The sequence below is a fragment of the Solanum pennellii genome, chromosome 5 (genome assembly GCF_001406875.1).
Source record: "Solanum pennellii chromosome 5, SPENNV200".
Taxonomy (NCBI): domain Eukaryota; kingdom Viridiplantae; phylum Streptophyta; class Magnoliopsida; order Solanales; family Solanaceae; genus Solanum; species Solanum pennellii.
In genome coordinates, this window is record NC_028641.1 from 3,074,033 (window position 1) to 3,087,694 (window position 13,662).

General features: G+C 34.3%; 3 protein-coding genes across 3 annotated transcripts; 2 read left to right on the forward strand and 1 right to left on the reverse strand.

The window, feature by feature from the left end:
- Positions 1–84: 84 nt before the first annotated feature.
- On the forward strand, positions 85–1,410 carry LOC107020267 (F-box/FBD/LRR-repeat protein At1g13570-like). The gene has a single exon (XM_015220552.1). It carries the CDS (start codon positions 85–87, stop codon positions 1,408–1,410), a length of 1,326 nt encoding a protein of 441 aa, XP_015076038.1.
- A 3,692-nt stretch (positions 1,411–5,102) lies between these two features.
- Positions 5,103–7,893, forward strand: LOC107018879 (probable histone chaperone ASF1A). Its single transcript, XM_015219465.2, has 3 exons — positions 5,103–5,259; positions 7,041–7,156; positions 7,227–7,893. The coding sequence occupies exons 1-3, from the start codon at positions 5,151–5,153 to the stop codon at positions 7,581–7,583; spliced, it is 582 nt and encodes a 193-aa protein (XP_015074951.1). The 5' UTR covers positions 5,103–5,150; the 3' UTR covers positions 7,584–7,893.
- Positions 7,894–8,382: 489 nt separating this feature from the next.
- LOC114077322 lies at positions 8,383–12,791 on the reverse strand. Its single transcript, XM_027917167.1, has 4 exons — positions 12,780–12,791; positions 11,965–12,069; positions 11,083–11,160; positions 8,383–10,992 (listed from the first exon to the last, which is right to left on the reverse strand). The coding sequence occupies exons 1-4, from the start codon at positions 12,789–12,791 to the stop codon at positions 8,587–8,589; spliced, it is 2,601 nt and encodes an 866-aa protein (XP_027772968.1). The 3' UTR covers positions 8,383–8,586.
- Positions 12,792–13,662: the final 871 nt, after the last annotated feature.

The following is a 13,662-nucleotide window of genomic DNA, read 5'->3' on the forward strand; positions in this document are numbered from 1 at the left end:
GAGTCATATGCAGCATATTGAAGCATGTTTTACAGTCTTTCTTATGTTCAGACTTTTTTCCTTTCCAAATATTCAGGACTCAAAATGAATATGATATGTCGCAACTTGAAGAGACGTAATGTTGAAGGGGGCAAACTTGATAGACTTACCAATCTTCCCATTAATATCAAATACCGGATTCAGGAGCAATTGTCTGTGGAGGAAGCTGCAAGAATGAGCGTTTTGTCTACACCGTGGAGACATGTTTGGGCTTCAAATCCCAAACTTGTATTTTCTCCTCAGTTTTGCCAGAGAAAGCCATTAACAGACATTATCCATACAATTCTGTTGCAGCACTGTGGAGACATTAAGACATTCAGCGTGAACATTTCATCAATACCTTATTCTCAACACTCAGTCATTGATCAATGGATGCTTATTTTGTCAAGAAACGGTGTCACTGATCTCACCCTGCAGAATCGATCCAATGCTCTTTACAAATTACCTTCCTGCATCTACGATCGAGAACTAGAAGGTTTGAGACTGTCCAACTGCATTGTCAAGCCGCCGTGTGACTTTAGGGGCTTCCACAAGCTCAAAAACCTCACTCTACATCAAGTTGTCTTGGAATTAAACGACGTTACTTCTTTCTTGTGGATGCCATACCTTGTGACTCTGCAGGTGAGGGCGTGTAGTGGTTTTCCTGACTCGAAAATATATGCTCCAAGGCTTTCTGAAATATTTTTCCTTACCAAAAGAACCGAAAACCTTGAGTTGGGTCATTTCATTGATTTTCGGAAGCTGAAAACAGTTATACTTATATCGTCAAAACAGAATCAAGACAAAACGATGAACTTGACCTATCTTCTCAAATGCTGGCCTGAAATTAATAAATTTGCTTTGGACAGTTACTACCTCAAGTCGTTCGCTACTGAAGCAGAGAGGCTCCTCCCGGCATATCTCAACAGCTTGAATGTTATCACTTTATTTGAGTTCGATTTTGATGATGAAGATCAAATATCTTCTCTTCTACGAATGCTTAGAGTTTCTCCGAATTTGGATCTCCTTCATTTAGTGTTGAGCTCGAAGAAGAAGAAGACAGATGGTATGGAAGGGAACGTCGTAAATCATTTTGAAGAACCAGCCTACAGGACACTAGGAGTACTGCACAAGCTTCAGAGATTGATGATAAAGAATTTCCATGGTTCAAAAATGGAAATGTTCTTTGTAAAGTTTATATTCGCGTCTGCACCTTTACTCCTGAAAACCGTCATTCATGAAGATGCAGAAAGTGTTGATGAGAGCCAATCCTTGAACATCTCAGAGTTGTTGGGGTTCCCTCGAGCATCTCCGAAATTGAAAATGCATGTCCACCGTCGATCAAACAGAAGCTTGTTGGCTCCAGATGCTTCGAGTCACGTTGGAGGGTAAGTGGAAACAGTAATGATGTTGTGGAAAAACAAAAAGACATGTTGACTCTTGTCTTTATAAATGACTAAAGAGACGAGTATTCTGTAATACATTAGAACAAATCTTGACTTTGCTAGTTTGCCCAAACTTTTGCACAACTGTATAAACTTTGTACTAGTTTGTTTCTTTAGCAATACAGGGCAGCTTGGTGTACAAAACATCCTGTGTTACATCCCAAGAGGTGTGATGTTGCATGTCAGTTCATATCGATAGTGTAACTGTTCTTCTGTATAAACAGATCACATAAACGATAACGACAGGTAACTCTTATATATGTGGTATTTATGTGGAAATAACATAAAAATCCATTACATGTTGATTATATATAAGTTAAAAAAGGAATTTTTGCATAGTTACAGGTTGATGTATACAAGTTAAACTCGAAAAAGAAAAAGGTGTTTGTGACAAACACAAAGGAAATAAAAAAATATATGTAGGGTGTTGGTATTTATTATTTTGCATTATTTGCAAATACATATAAGATTCATGTCTGGAAATTGCTAAATTTATGGTAATACCACCATAAATATCAAGATCTCCCACTAGTTAGAAAGTTGTGGGAGTAGACGAGTAGTCTCATCATGACCTGAGATTTTGGGTCTTGATAGATTCAAAAATTCAGGTCATGATGAGTCTCTCTTCTCGAGTCAAGAGATATCATAATCAGCAACTCGATGAGAGCCACGTGTACATTTATGCACAAGCTTGCCATTATAGAAAAAAATATTTATGTTATTAGTACAATGAACGTAATGTTGTAATGCAAATCAATTTTGACAACATTTCCTGTTTTTTCATTACAAAAAACTCCACCCCATTTGCAACAATTTTGTTGTGTCTATGATGACAAACGATTCGAGTTATCGATTAGGCCATTCTTGAATTCAATCAGAGCTTTAATTTTTGGTCATTTCCAGAACAAGTTATATTGAAATGATGAGTTTTAGTGTAACCAACTTCAAGATTGGTGACAAAAACAAGTAATAGAAGAATCAAAAAGGGATGGTAGTTCATATTTTTGTTTAAGTAGAGTACTATTGTTTTGTTTTCTTGAGGGGTTTTAGCTTTTAAGAAGTTCAATGTGTTCTAAGTTTTGTGAAAGTTGAAAAGATAGATGTTTGTTGAGAGAATACAATAAGAATGGTAGACTATGTCAAGTGTGAAGTTGACATAATACTAGTTCTAATGGACTATATATTGAGTGGACGAACAGAGTTTCATATTGATAATTGAAAAAGATAATAATTAAATGTTAGATGTAGAATATATCGAGACTTATGTTGGAGTTAATAATCAGTAAGGTGATTACGAAGATAGCATGGGGCCCGACTTGCTGACTAGTAGGCCATTTTACTATCTTTATTCGTAGCTTGAACACGTATATAGAAAGAGAAAGAGAAGTATATGACTTAAATATTTAAAGATATTCAAATAATGTGGGGTGACACCAGTGGCGGATCTAGGAATTTAAGGTTGTGGGTGCTCTAAAGTGAAAATATAAAAAATATGTGTTAACAATGAGATTCGAACCTTATTAACACATATTTTACTGACTAGTAGGCCATTTTACTATCTTTATTCGTAGCTTGAACACGTATATAGAAAGAGAAAGAGAAGTATATGACTTAAATATTTAAAGATATTCAAATAATGTGGGGTGACACCAGTGGCGGATCTAGGAATTTAAGGTTGTGGGTGCTCTAAAGTGAAAATATAAAAAATATGTGTTAACAATGAGATTCGAACCTTATTAACACATATTTTACTGACTAGTAGGCCATTTTACTATCTTTATTCGTAGCTTGAACACGTATATAGAAAGAGAAAGAGAAGTATATGACTTAAATATTTAAAGATATTCAAATAATGTGGGGTGACACCAGTGGCGGATCTAGGAATTTAAGGTTGTGGGTGCTCTAAAGTGAAAATATAAAAAATATGTGTTAACAATGAGATTCGAACCTTATTAACACATATTTTACTGACTAGTAGGCCATTTTACTATCTTTATTCGTAGCTTGAACACGTATATAGAAAGAGAAAGAGAAGTATATGACTTAAATATTTAAAGATATTCAAATAATGTGGGGTGACACCAGTGGCGGATCTAGGAATTTAAGGTTGTGGGTGCTCTAAAGTGAAAATATAAAAAATATGTGTTAACAATGAGATTCGAACCTTGGTACAACAACAATAAAAAAGTCTTAAGTACCCATTCAGGAACCATTGGGCCAACTAGATTATTTGTTCATTGGGTGCTCTATGTTAATTTTATACAAATACCTACCAATTTCCACATATATATATATATTCCGTAACGAAGTTAATGGGTGCTCGAGCACCCGGCGGACACCATGTGGGTCCGCCTCTGGGTGACACATAATTAAAAGGGGAGGTAAGGATCAAATAAAAAATTTATGTACGTTAAAAAGAAAAGGAAACTACATATAAAATGTATGATAATATTCTTAAGAATGTAAGACTTGTTAGGAAATCGTTCGAGTTTGACTCTGAAAGAATAATATTATATCTCGTTAAGATTATAGTTAGGTTCATTTAGCCAAATATTATGGTCAACAACAGAATTAGGATCTTAATATGACTAGTTTAATTTTAGATTCTTATTAATGAATTAAATTATGAAATTAATATACTTTGATGTTTATTAAAATTTTAGTATATATGTATATGACTTGGTCAACTTGACTTTTGCAATGACTTGTCAATCTATATGTAGTGGAAAAATACTGGCATCTATATATGCTTGTGAAATATAAATATACCTCTACGTTCATTTTTATTTGTCATATTATATTTTTTAAAAATTTATTTGATTAATTTTTAAAGTTAAAATTAGATTACATTAATTCGATACTCTAAACAAAAATTTTAGATATTCAAAAACTATATGAATAGTACTATAAATTGCAATTTTTTGCATATCAATATGATGAAAAAATACATAATGTTATTCAAAATTCTTATAATTTGTCTCTAAAAATATAAATTATGACAAACAATAATGAACGAAGAGAGTATTAATTTGACTATACTGCACTCGTTTTTGCAATTACTTCAATATAAAATAAAATATATTTACTATTTTATATCAGCATAAATATCAGATAATTTTTATTCACTAAAGCTTAAACATATCAAAAGAAATAATGTGCATATTTTTATATATTCACTAATATTTGAATTTAACACTTTATGATCAGTCATATACTTTACTAATTACGGAACAATTTAGTAACATGTGTAGAATTTCTTAAATTTTACCTTAGTGGAATAGATTTATTCCAAGTTATAAACACCATGAAATAAAAAATAATTATTTATACAATTTAACATATTATAGTAATGTGTATTAGAAAAAAAGAAATGCATATGAATAAAAAATAATTTTAAAGTGGAATTTAAAAAATAATAACATTATTTTAGTTTTATCTTTTGATTTGTTTTTCCATAGGCAATTTACAAAATAATTAATTTGATGGATTAAATAAAACAAAATAGAAAAAATAAAGGGAGGTATGTCATATATGCAAAATCTGAAATTAAAATTTTAATATATTTTCGCGGCTTTTTATGAAAATTCAAAAAACTCCCGCTATTTTTGGAATTGCTATTTATACCAATTTTCTAGTATATTTGGCGGGTTCGATTAGGGTTTCGGGGCCGGAGAATTTTCTAGAAAGATGAGCGCCGTCAACATTACGAACGTCGCCGTACTGGATAATCCGGCACCGTTCCTCAGTCCTTTTCAGTTTGAGATCTCTTACGAGTGCCTCGATGCTCTTAAAGATGGTAAAATTTTCATTCTTCTGTCGTTTTATTTCCTTTTTGATGTGAAAATTGTTTGTTTTTGGGGAAAAATCAAGCAAATAGTTTGCAGCAGCAGCGGTGATATAGCTGTAAATGCGTTTTTGTTGAGTTTTCGAAGTCGGAATTCAGAGCTTAGGTTTCTTAAGTTTGTACTCTAGTTAGGTGGGTAAGTTATTCAATTTGATTGTTTCTCTGTTGCCAAGTGATTTAAATTTGTTGTTTGGGAAGAGGAAATGAGATTATGAAGATTCACGAAATGATGTTATTAAGTTATGTAAATGTTTATTATACTGTTTAACCTTTCCATATCTCTATAGACATGTTAAATACTTGTGATATAGTAGAAACAATAATCGTGAGAATCTATTGGAAACAATCTCTATGAGAGTTAGGTATAAAGTCTTAAGACACTTTATCCTTCTCAGATCCCACTTTGTAGTTATGCAAGCATGCACCGGTAAGGTGACTAGAAAAAATTGTAACAATTGGCATACAAAGTGAAAACATGGTGTATAGTAAAATGCTTAGCTGAAAAGATACAAATAGGTATGTAAATGAAATACGAGGCCTCAATCAAATGGGACAGTGTTTAAAGTCTTTTTTTCAACTGAGAAGTAGCCTCTGGTCCTTTTATGTTTTTTGGTGCACCTATAGAATTCCAAGTTGTATAGGAAATTGAGTGGGGGTGCTGCTACATTGTAGTTGTTCTCATGGCACATCAGTTTAGCTGAATTTCACTTGCTTTATTGAGAAATCCTTTTGTTTCCAAGTCAGCTTCCAAAAATATACTGTTAGTAAGGGCTAGGCGGCTAGCCATGATTCTGGGAAGGGTTCATTTTTGTTACCTGTTGCTAATATTTCCCTATAGTTATGTGGATAAGACTAAAAGACTTGTCCACTTCAATATAAATTGTCCACTTCCACAACTTAATCTATATCAAAATTCTTAATATCAGAGAGTGAAATTGGTAAGATCTTACTTTAGCTTTTGTGACACTATCTGCAGCAACACTCTCTCTCTGCCTGAATCATTAGTGCATGAATTGAGTAGTCTACTTTATCATGAAAACCCCTCTCAAAAGAAGTCCTTTCTTCTTCCAACTTTTTGATCTTCATTTTCCTCTAATACTTTCCCCTATTATCTAATGCTCTGATGTGGCTCACTTATTCTTTTGGTGCACCTATAAAGTTCCTTATGGTATAGAAGGATAGGTGGATTTTGCATATTCTTTACCTTTTGTAGTATACCCTTTGTATGTGACCAGCTCAACCATGTTTATGAATGAAATACTTCTACTTTACAAGAAAATAAACAAATCATATAAAGCTCTGATTAGTGATTACCCCATTGTGTCAAGTGTCAATTATACACAATTTTTCCAGCATCTTGTGATTTGTCTCAACTCTCAATGGTTATTGGTTAGGACTTCTAGGAAGGATCTAAAATTAAGCAATCCCCAAAGAGGACCCCCTTGGGATCAGTAATTTTCTTGAAATATTTTTCTTTTTGTTATGGTCACTATTCATACAGTTTTCTTTTCTTCATGCTTTTTTATTTGTCCTAGTTGTCATAGACTATTCATGACTTCATGTAACTTAAGTTGTTGCTGAAACTTTCTGTCTTTCATTCATGGTTCATCTTGTCTGAACGATTAAAATTTGTAAAGGTTAAATTATTTGAGTATGTGAATTTTGCAAATAGGATTTCCCTTCAGAAATCAGAAGTATCAAGCTCTACCTTCTGACCATTTCATTTGTTTCAGATTTAGAGTGGAAGCTAACTTATGTGGGATCTGCTGAGGATGATACTTATGACCAACAACTAGAAAGTGTTTTTGTTGGACCTGTAAATGTTGGGAAATATCGTTTTGTGCTTCAGGTAATGAATACTCTTTTTAACTTTTCAATTGTGCCAAAGATTAGAGACTTATGCTGAAACCAATCTGCAGGCTGATCCCCCTGAACCATCCAAAATTCGCGAAGAAGATATAATTGGTGTCACAGTATTGCTATTAACATGCTCTTACGTGGGTCAAGAATTTATTCGAGTAGGATACTATGTGAACAATGATTATGATGATGAACAACTAAAAGAAGAACCGCCTCAGAAGGTTTTGGTTGATAGGATCCAAAGGAATATTTTGGTTGACAAACCTCGAGTCACAAAATTCCCCATTAATTTCCATCCAGAAAACAATGAAGATGGAGAACAAGGTCCTCCTGACAATGCAACAGAAGAAAAGGTGCTTGGAGAAGAACCTGTTTCTTCACCCAAGCAATGTAATGAGCAGTGTCCTCAAACTTGAGAAACAACAAGCAAGACAAACTGCTTTGGCTGTCAAAAAATTTTCCCTTCAGAGTTTGATATTTCAATGATGTATTGTGCCATCTTGTTATAATCTATAAATCTTTAGTGTTGATGGTATATTTTTAATTTCTGCCTCAACATGTACACATCAATTGTTGTATCTGCTATGGTCATATCTAGCCGAGACAGGTGATTCTCAAACCAAATGTTGATTTGTAATCAGCATTAAGTTACATGTGATTTCTGCAAACGTTTTATCTTTAATTGTTATACTAAATGCTATTCCAGTCTCTTATTTGGTGCTTGAATCTCCATTTTGTGCTTTTTCTTGTTTATCTTTGTTTATATTGACTGGCTTGGACTTAGCTTGATGTTCAATCCTAGATGTCCGAGAGGAAACCAAGGAGTAAAAAACTTGGTAGATACAGAAGCAGAGTTTTGACAGTGAAATTGTGATTGTCGTTCATTACTAAGTTACACCAACAGATGTGTCAAACTAGACAACTCTTGCGAGTTCTATAAGATAAAACATTGTATGTCACCCTTTTTCTACTAAGAAGTTCACAGATCTCCCCATTTACCATGGGAGGTATCACTAATAAAAACTTATCCAAGTCGATCTTTCTATGTATTTTTAAAAAAGGAAGAACTATGGAAAGAAGAAACCAAAGGTATTCACAATTGCAAGCACATTTCAAGATAAGACGAAAAGAAAGCTGTTAAGGAAAGAAACCATGTAGCAGAACTTCAAGGAAACTACTAGGTACTAAGATATGTACCAATGTGAAATGCTTCAGCAAATCATATAGATTTTATAGAATACTATGTTAAAACAATCCGTAATCTTATTCATATAACAATTCTGAATATGCTTCTTGAAATGCGTAATAAGCAGTGATGTTAGTCGATAGCACTTTGAAATTTCCAGCAATTCTAAAGTGAGGTCAAGAACTTTCTCTTTTTTCATAAGTAAACAAAGTGGCAATTTCAGATGCCTTACTTCATCTCGGAAAAAGCTTTTGATGGTGTTTCTTATGTGCGGATCCCAGCATGACAGGTGTTTTATTCATACCTCTGTGATGCCTTAGTAGTTGCCACCAACGAAATTTGTTAATCACCTTCTTATTGCTATGTTGTTCTTTGTCTGCTGGTCTACTGCTGCTATGTTTCGACTTCTTTGAATGCTGGATATGTTGCATAAGCCCCCGAGCAAGGGTATGAAATTGGTCCCCCTTCGTCTTTGTTCCAGCTTTCTTGTCGATTGCTGACTTCCCAAACTTTTCCAAAGCCTTTCCTCCATATGTTTCATCCTTGCTTGATGAATAGTGACCGGGGAACCTTTTCCCTCTCTGCCTCAACAAAGATGTCTTTTTCTCCTTAGCTTTATCATCCTTACCATGATGGTGATGGTGGTGATGATGATGGTGAAAAACTATTGCTAGCTTGTCTTTCAATTTCTTCCACCTTCCGTTATGTTTCTTTGATTTTTTCGAGTTAGCAGACTTGTAGGCACGTGCAGGACTTGACCTCCTTGATGAAGAATCTGCTGAGTAGTACGAGAGTTCTTCAAGATGGTCAGACCCTGAAGGATCAAGTGATGAGGATTTCTCCCCCTTGCTTTCATGAGCCCTTTCACTACCAATTGGGGATGAGTAACCCTCATGGCCACTGCAGCTTGAGCTGTCCGTATAATCTGTTTGACTACTATCTCTTTGAGGATATGATTCATCTTCTCCGTAGCTGCTTGTTTCATCTGAATACCGCATCTTGGTTCGAGCCTGCCTTGGCAATAAATCATCTTTGTCACTACTGTAAGTGCTTGTCTGCTGCAAATCTGTCGAGCTGGAAGAGTAGGGTGAGCTTGAATGTGAAACCTCTGATTCCTGTTCATGCAAATGCCTTCTTCTCAGTTGTTTTATGTGATTCCTATTCCTCGGATATTTACTAGAATTCTGGTCCGAGTTTGCATAAGAGCTCCTGGATGGTTTGAATTGACCTAACTTGTGATTCAATGCTGATCGCCTCATTATTGAATGCTCTGAATAAGGTGAATCTATTCTGCTCTCATTAGTACCGGACCAAGTTAGCTTGCTCCCGTGATCAATCAATCCTGGAGTGCCTATGTTGTTTCTCGAAATATCTGCTGCAGGCAACCTGGCATTCAATTTTCCTAGCTGCCCGCTTTTCTCGTTTGAAGGCATTTGGTTTTGGTTCAGGTTCTCGTTGATCAACATTGCAGGCAAAGCAGCATAACGACTCTGTCGTGAAGTACTATTGTTTTGATTCTCTGATTGGCCCAACGGCTCAAATTGGTCAACAACAGACTGGATGCTCTGATGATTAATTATGTTTCCTCTCTGTATCTGCCACGGATGCTCTTCAACTAAGTCTAGCTCTGTAGACAGATCACGATGCTCAGCAGGGACGATGTTTGCTACAATCTGTTGTTGTCTCAACTGATTTGACTGGCAACTACTTGACTCAGGAGGCGGTGACTGATCTGCTGAAATATTTGATATTCTGATAGATGGAATAGTATATCCCGGATACAGTGAACTTGATGTGCCTTTAGGTTCTTGACTGTATTGAGTAATCACTAGCTGTAGTGAGTCAAGTTTATCATTCACGACAGCTCCCTCTATCTTGTTGATGGAACTAGCTAACTCTACTTGTGGCACAAAGTTAGTTATCGGTTTGAAGTTATGGTCAGCTGCATGTCTATCAGCAAGAACAAGGTCCTCTGCATCCATCTGCAAAGCTGAAATGTGCAATTCGAGTTGTTTAATGACATCATCGGTTGATAGATGATCATGGTTCTGATCAGGTACCGATCTTATCAAACCAGAAAAGTTATATGCGGCTTGTGTAAGATCATTAGCTGGTCTGTCTGATATGGAAGCCACAGTATCTGCACCACTTGATATGTGATGGAGATCGAGCACTTCTTTCGGCTTTCTACTTTCAGTGCTTAATGATTGCAATGCTTCTTGTTGAATATCCCGAGAAAAACTGCTGAATAGACTATTCTGCTGTTCTTGCAACGCCACGACCTTTGTAGAATATGAAGCTTCTATTTCAGAAGATTTAGTGTTTATACAAGGAACAAACGGCTTTTCAAATTTTGGGCGCTGACAGACTCTGCAAAACTTTCTTTTATTTCCAGTTTCACTTGCACTAAAGCTAAATTTTGGACGCTGCACGCTAGCCGTCTGAGTAACTGGAACGATAGATTCCTGCTTCTCTTTCGATAAGGTGGATTCCTCCACGACAACTGGCTCATTTCCACAACTTTGAATAACAGCTGAAGATTTTGGCATGTCTAATAAAGCAAGAGGACGTTGCTTCGCCATGTCAACCAGATGCTGAGGCTGAGGTAAGTTGTGCACGTGCGCCTGATGTGCTATGATCTGTGGGAAATAGGAATGACACGATAAGTCTAAATAACGAAGATCTAACAATAAAGGTTCCCCTCAGTAAGCAGAGAACCAGACAGGTACCTCAGAATGAGCCTTAAGTACATCATTCGTTGTTGTATCGAGTAGATTCTTTAACATGACTCGCGCTTCATGGTCCAACTGTTTGAAGAAAAAAAACAAATACTGTCGGAAATAGGCGTTTAGAGTCTAGACAGGCGTATATAAGATGAAATAAAGGAGATATATTACTCCAAGATTGCTATCCCGACCATCAAACAGGCCAGATACCAGACATAGAACACACCACCACCTAAATTTAGAAAAGAAAATTTGGCTAGTCTACCACTTAAATATAATCCCAACCACCCTGTTAAGCTTCTTCTAAAAAAGGACAGCCCGGTGCATAAAACAGCCTGCGTTCATGCAGGCTACGGGGAAAGGCCGCAAAACTCAAGAGCATGATGTACGCAACCAACCCCTAACACAAGCATCAATAACTGATTCCAGTGCTCGAACATATGATATTTAGGTCACAAAGAGACAATTTTACTATTACTGTTGCTCCACGACATTAGTGAAGCCAAAGACGAGGTAAAAGTACTTACTTTTTAACAGTAATAAAAGCTTAAGGCCACATTAAGTTCATAACATCAAACTTTTTTCATCTCAACCCCTTCTCCCCCAAAACCAAGAAATTGAAATCCACAAAGAAAACAAAAAAACAAAGCTATGGTTGGAATTTAAATTATTGAACGTCCATGTTGCTCGTAACTTCCACCATTACCCCTCACACAAACTAAAGCCTATCACGAGTACAACAATAACATAGTCAGTATAGTCCCTCAAAGTGCGTCTAGAGAATGTATGCATGCTTTACCTCTACCTCATAGGTCCAGTAGACCCTTGTCGACTTGAGCCTATTACGAGTATGATCAAACAAATAAGCACAAAAAAGAAACTTACACCATCAGAGTTCAAGTTCGAAACACCATCTCTGTCATTTCGCAATAGACCATACAATTGCCTTAAAGCAAGAAGGTTTGATTTTATGTTTTCAATGTCCATATCCTGGTTGACAAACAAGAAAAGTCAGTAGAAATCAGTGTGAAATTACACAACTACATTGCTACAACTACCTAAAAAGATCGAAAAATAACTTTACGAGACATTTTTTTGCACAATACATTGAGTTATTCATCAACTTCAAGCTAGCGTTTGATCGTAGATTTTGAAAATTTATCTTTAAATCTGTGATCTTCAAATTCCCCAAAACAAACTCAAACCAACTTTTAGATATTCTCGACTTTCCCTCACAAAACATCAAAATCTTTTTCTCAAAATAACTTCAAATTCAAAAAAATCACAAACTTTGCCAAATTTTGGGGTTTTCGGACTTCAACCCACAAAACTTCAATATTTTCCCCAAAATATCACAATTTTGCGAGTTTTTGATACTTCCACTTACAAACCTTCGATAAAAAATTCCCAAAACAACTTCAAAATTACAAAAATCGCAACTTTAAAAACTCAAGTTCAAGTTTCAACTTCAAAATCTACGACCAGACAATAGCCAAATGTTGAGACTATCGAGTGATAATACTCAATGACTGAAAAAATCATATTACAAACTCAAAATTCCCTAAAATTTCATGATTTTAATCACCCAAAACACACAATTTAGACAAATTAATTTTTCAAATACATACATTTGAACAAATTCCAATTTGTTTTCTGTTCAAATTGTTGACAAAAAAACGGAACAATAAATAAATAAATACCTTATTCTCCATGAATTTAAACAGATCATAAAAAATAAAAAAAATCTTCAAAATTTTGGTGTTCGCGCCTACTCCTAAATATAATTGACAAAGCGGTTTGTTTGCTGGCTATTTATAACCGCTTCCAGACATTTATTTATACCATTTCAACTTTATGTTATTTTTTAAAAAAAAAATATTATTTGAATAAAAAAATATGTGCAATGATATTTACTAATATTAAATAATAAATAATTTTTATTTCATACGTATTTATATTTTTGTATCATAAGATATGTTTTATAATTCAAATAAAAAATATATCATAAAATCAATAAAAAAAAATTAACTTAGTTCATGTAGGTATTGTATTGAACGAGACAAAAATTCAATTTCAGAACTCGATTTTAAAAAGAGGCATAAATTATTCCTAAAGAACTTAGGTCCAATGGGCCATAATTTAATTATACTCTTTGTATGATCATTTTAAGAGTGTGTCTTAAATATTCAAAGACTTGAATTTGAATTTTTAATTAGAATAAAGATCCTAATTATATGCTACAATTCAAAATGATATTTAAATTATTATAAATACGATAGTGAAGAAAAATTAGTATGGTATTATATGAGCCTAATATAAGTTATTTTAATTGTTCTAATTTAATTGATATAAATGAAATTTGAAAAGTCGATTAAATTTTTCTTTTGTTTTTTTGAAATATTTGAAGTATTAAATTGTTGTAAGCTATAGTAATTATACTTTATGCTATTTCAACTAATATGTGTTTCTATGTGGCACAAATGTATTCTAAGAGCCAATCAAACATTTTGTATAATTTTTAAGTATTTTAAAGTGTTAATATTTATGATTTATAGTATTTTTAATGTAATTATATATATATAT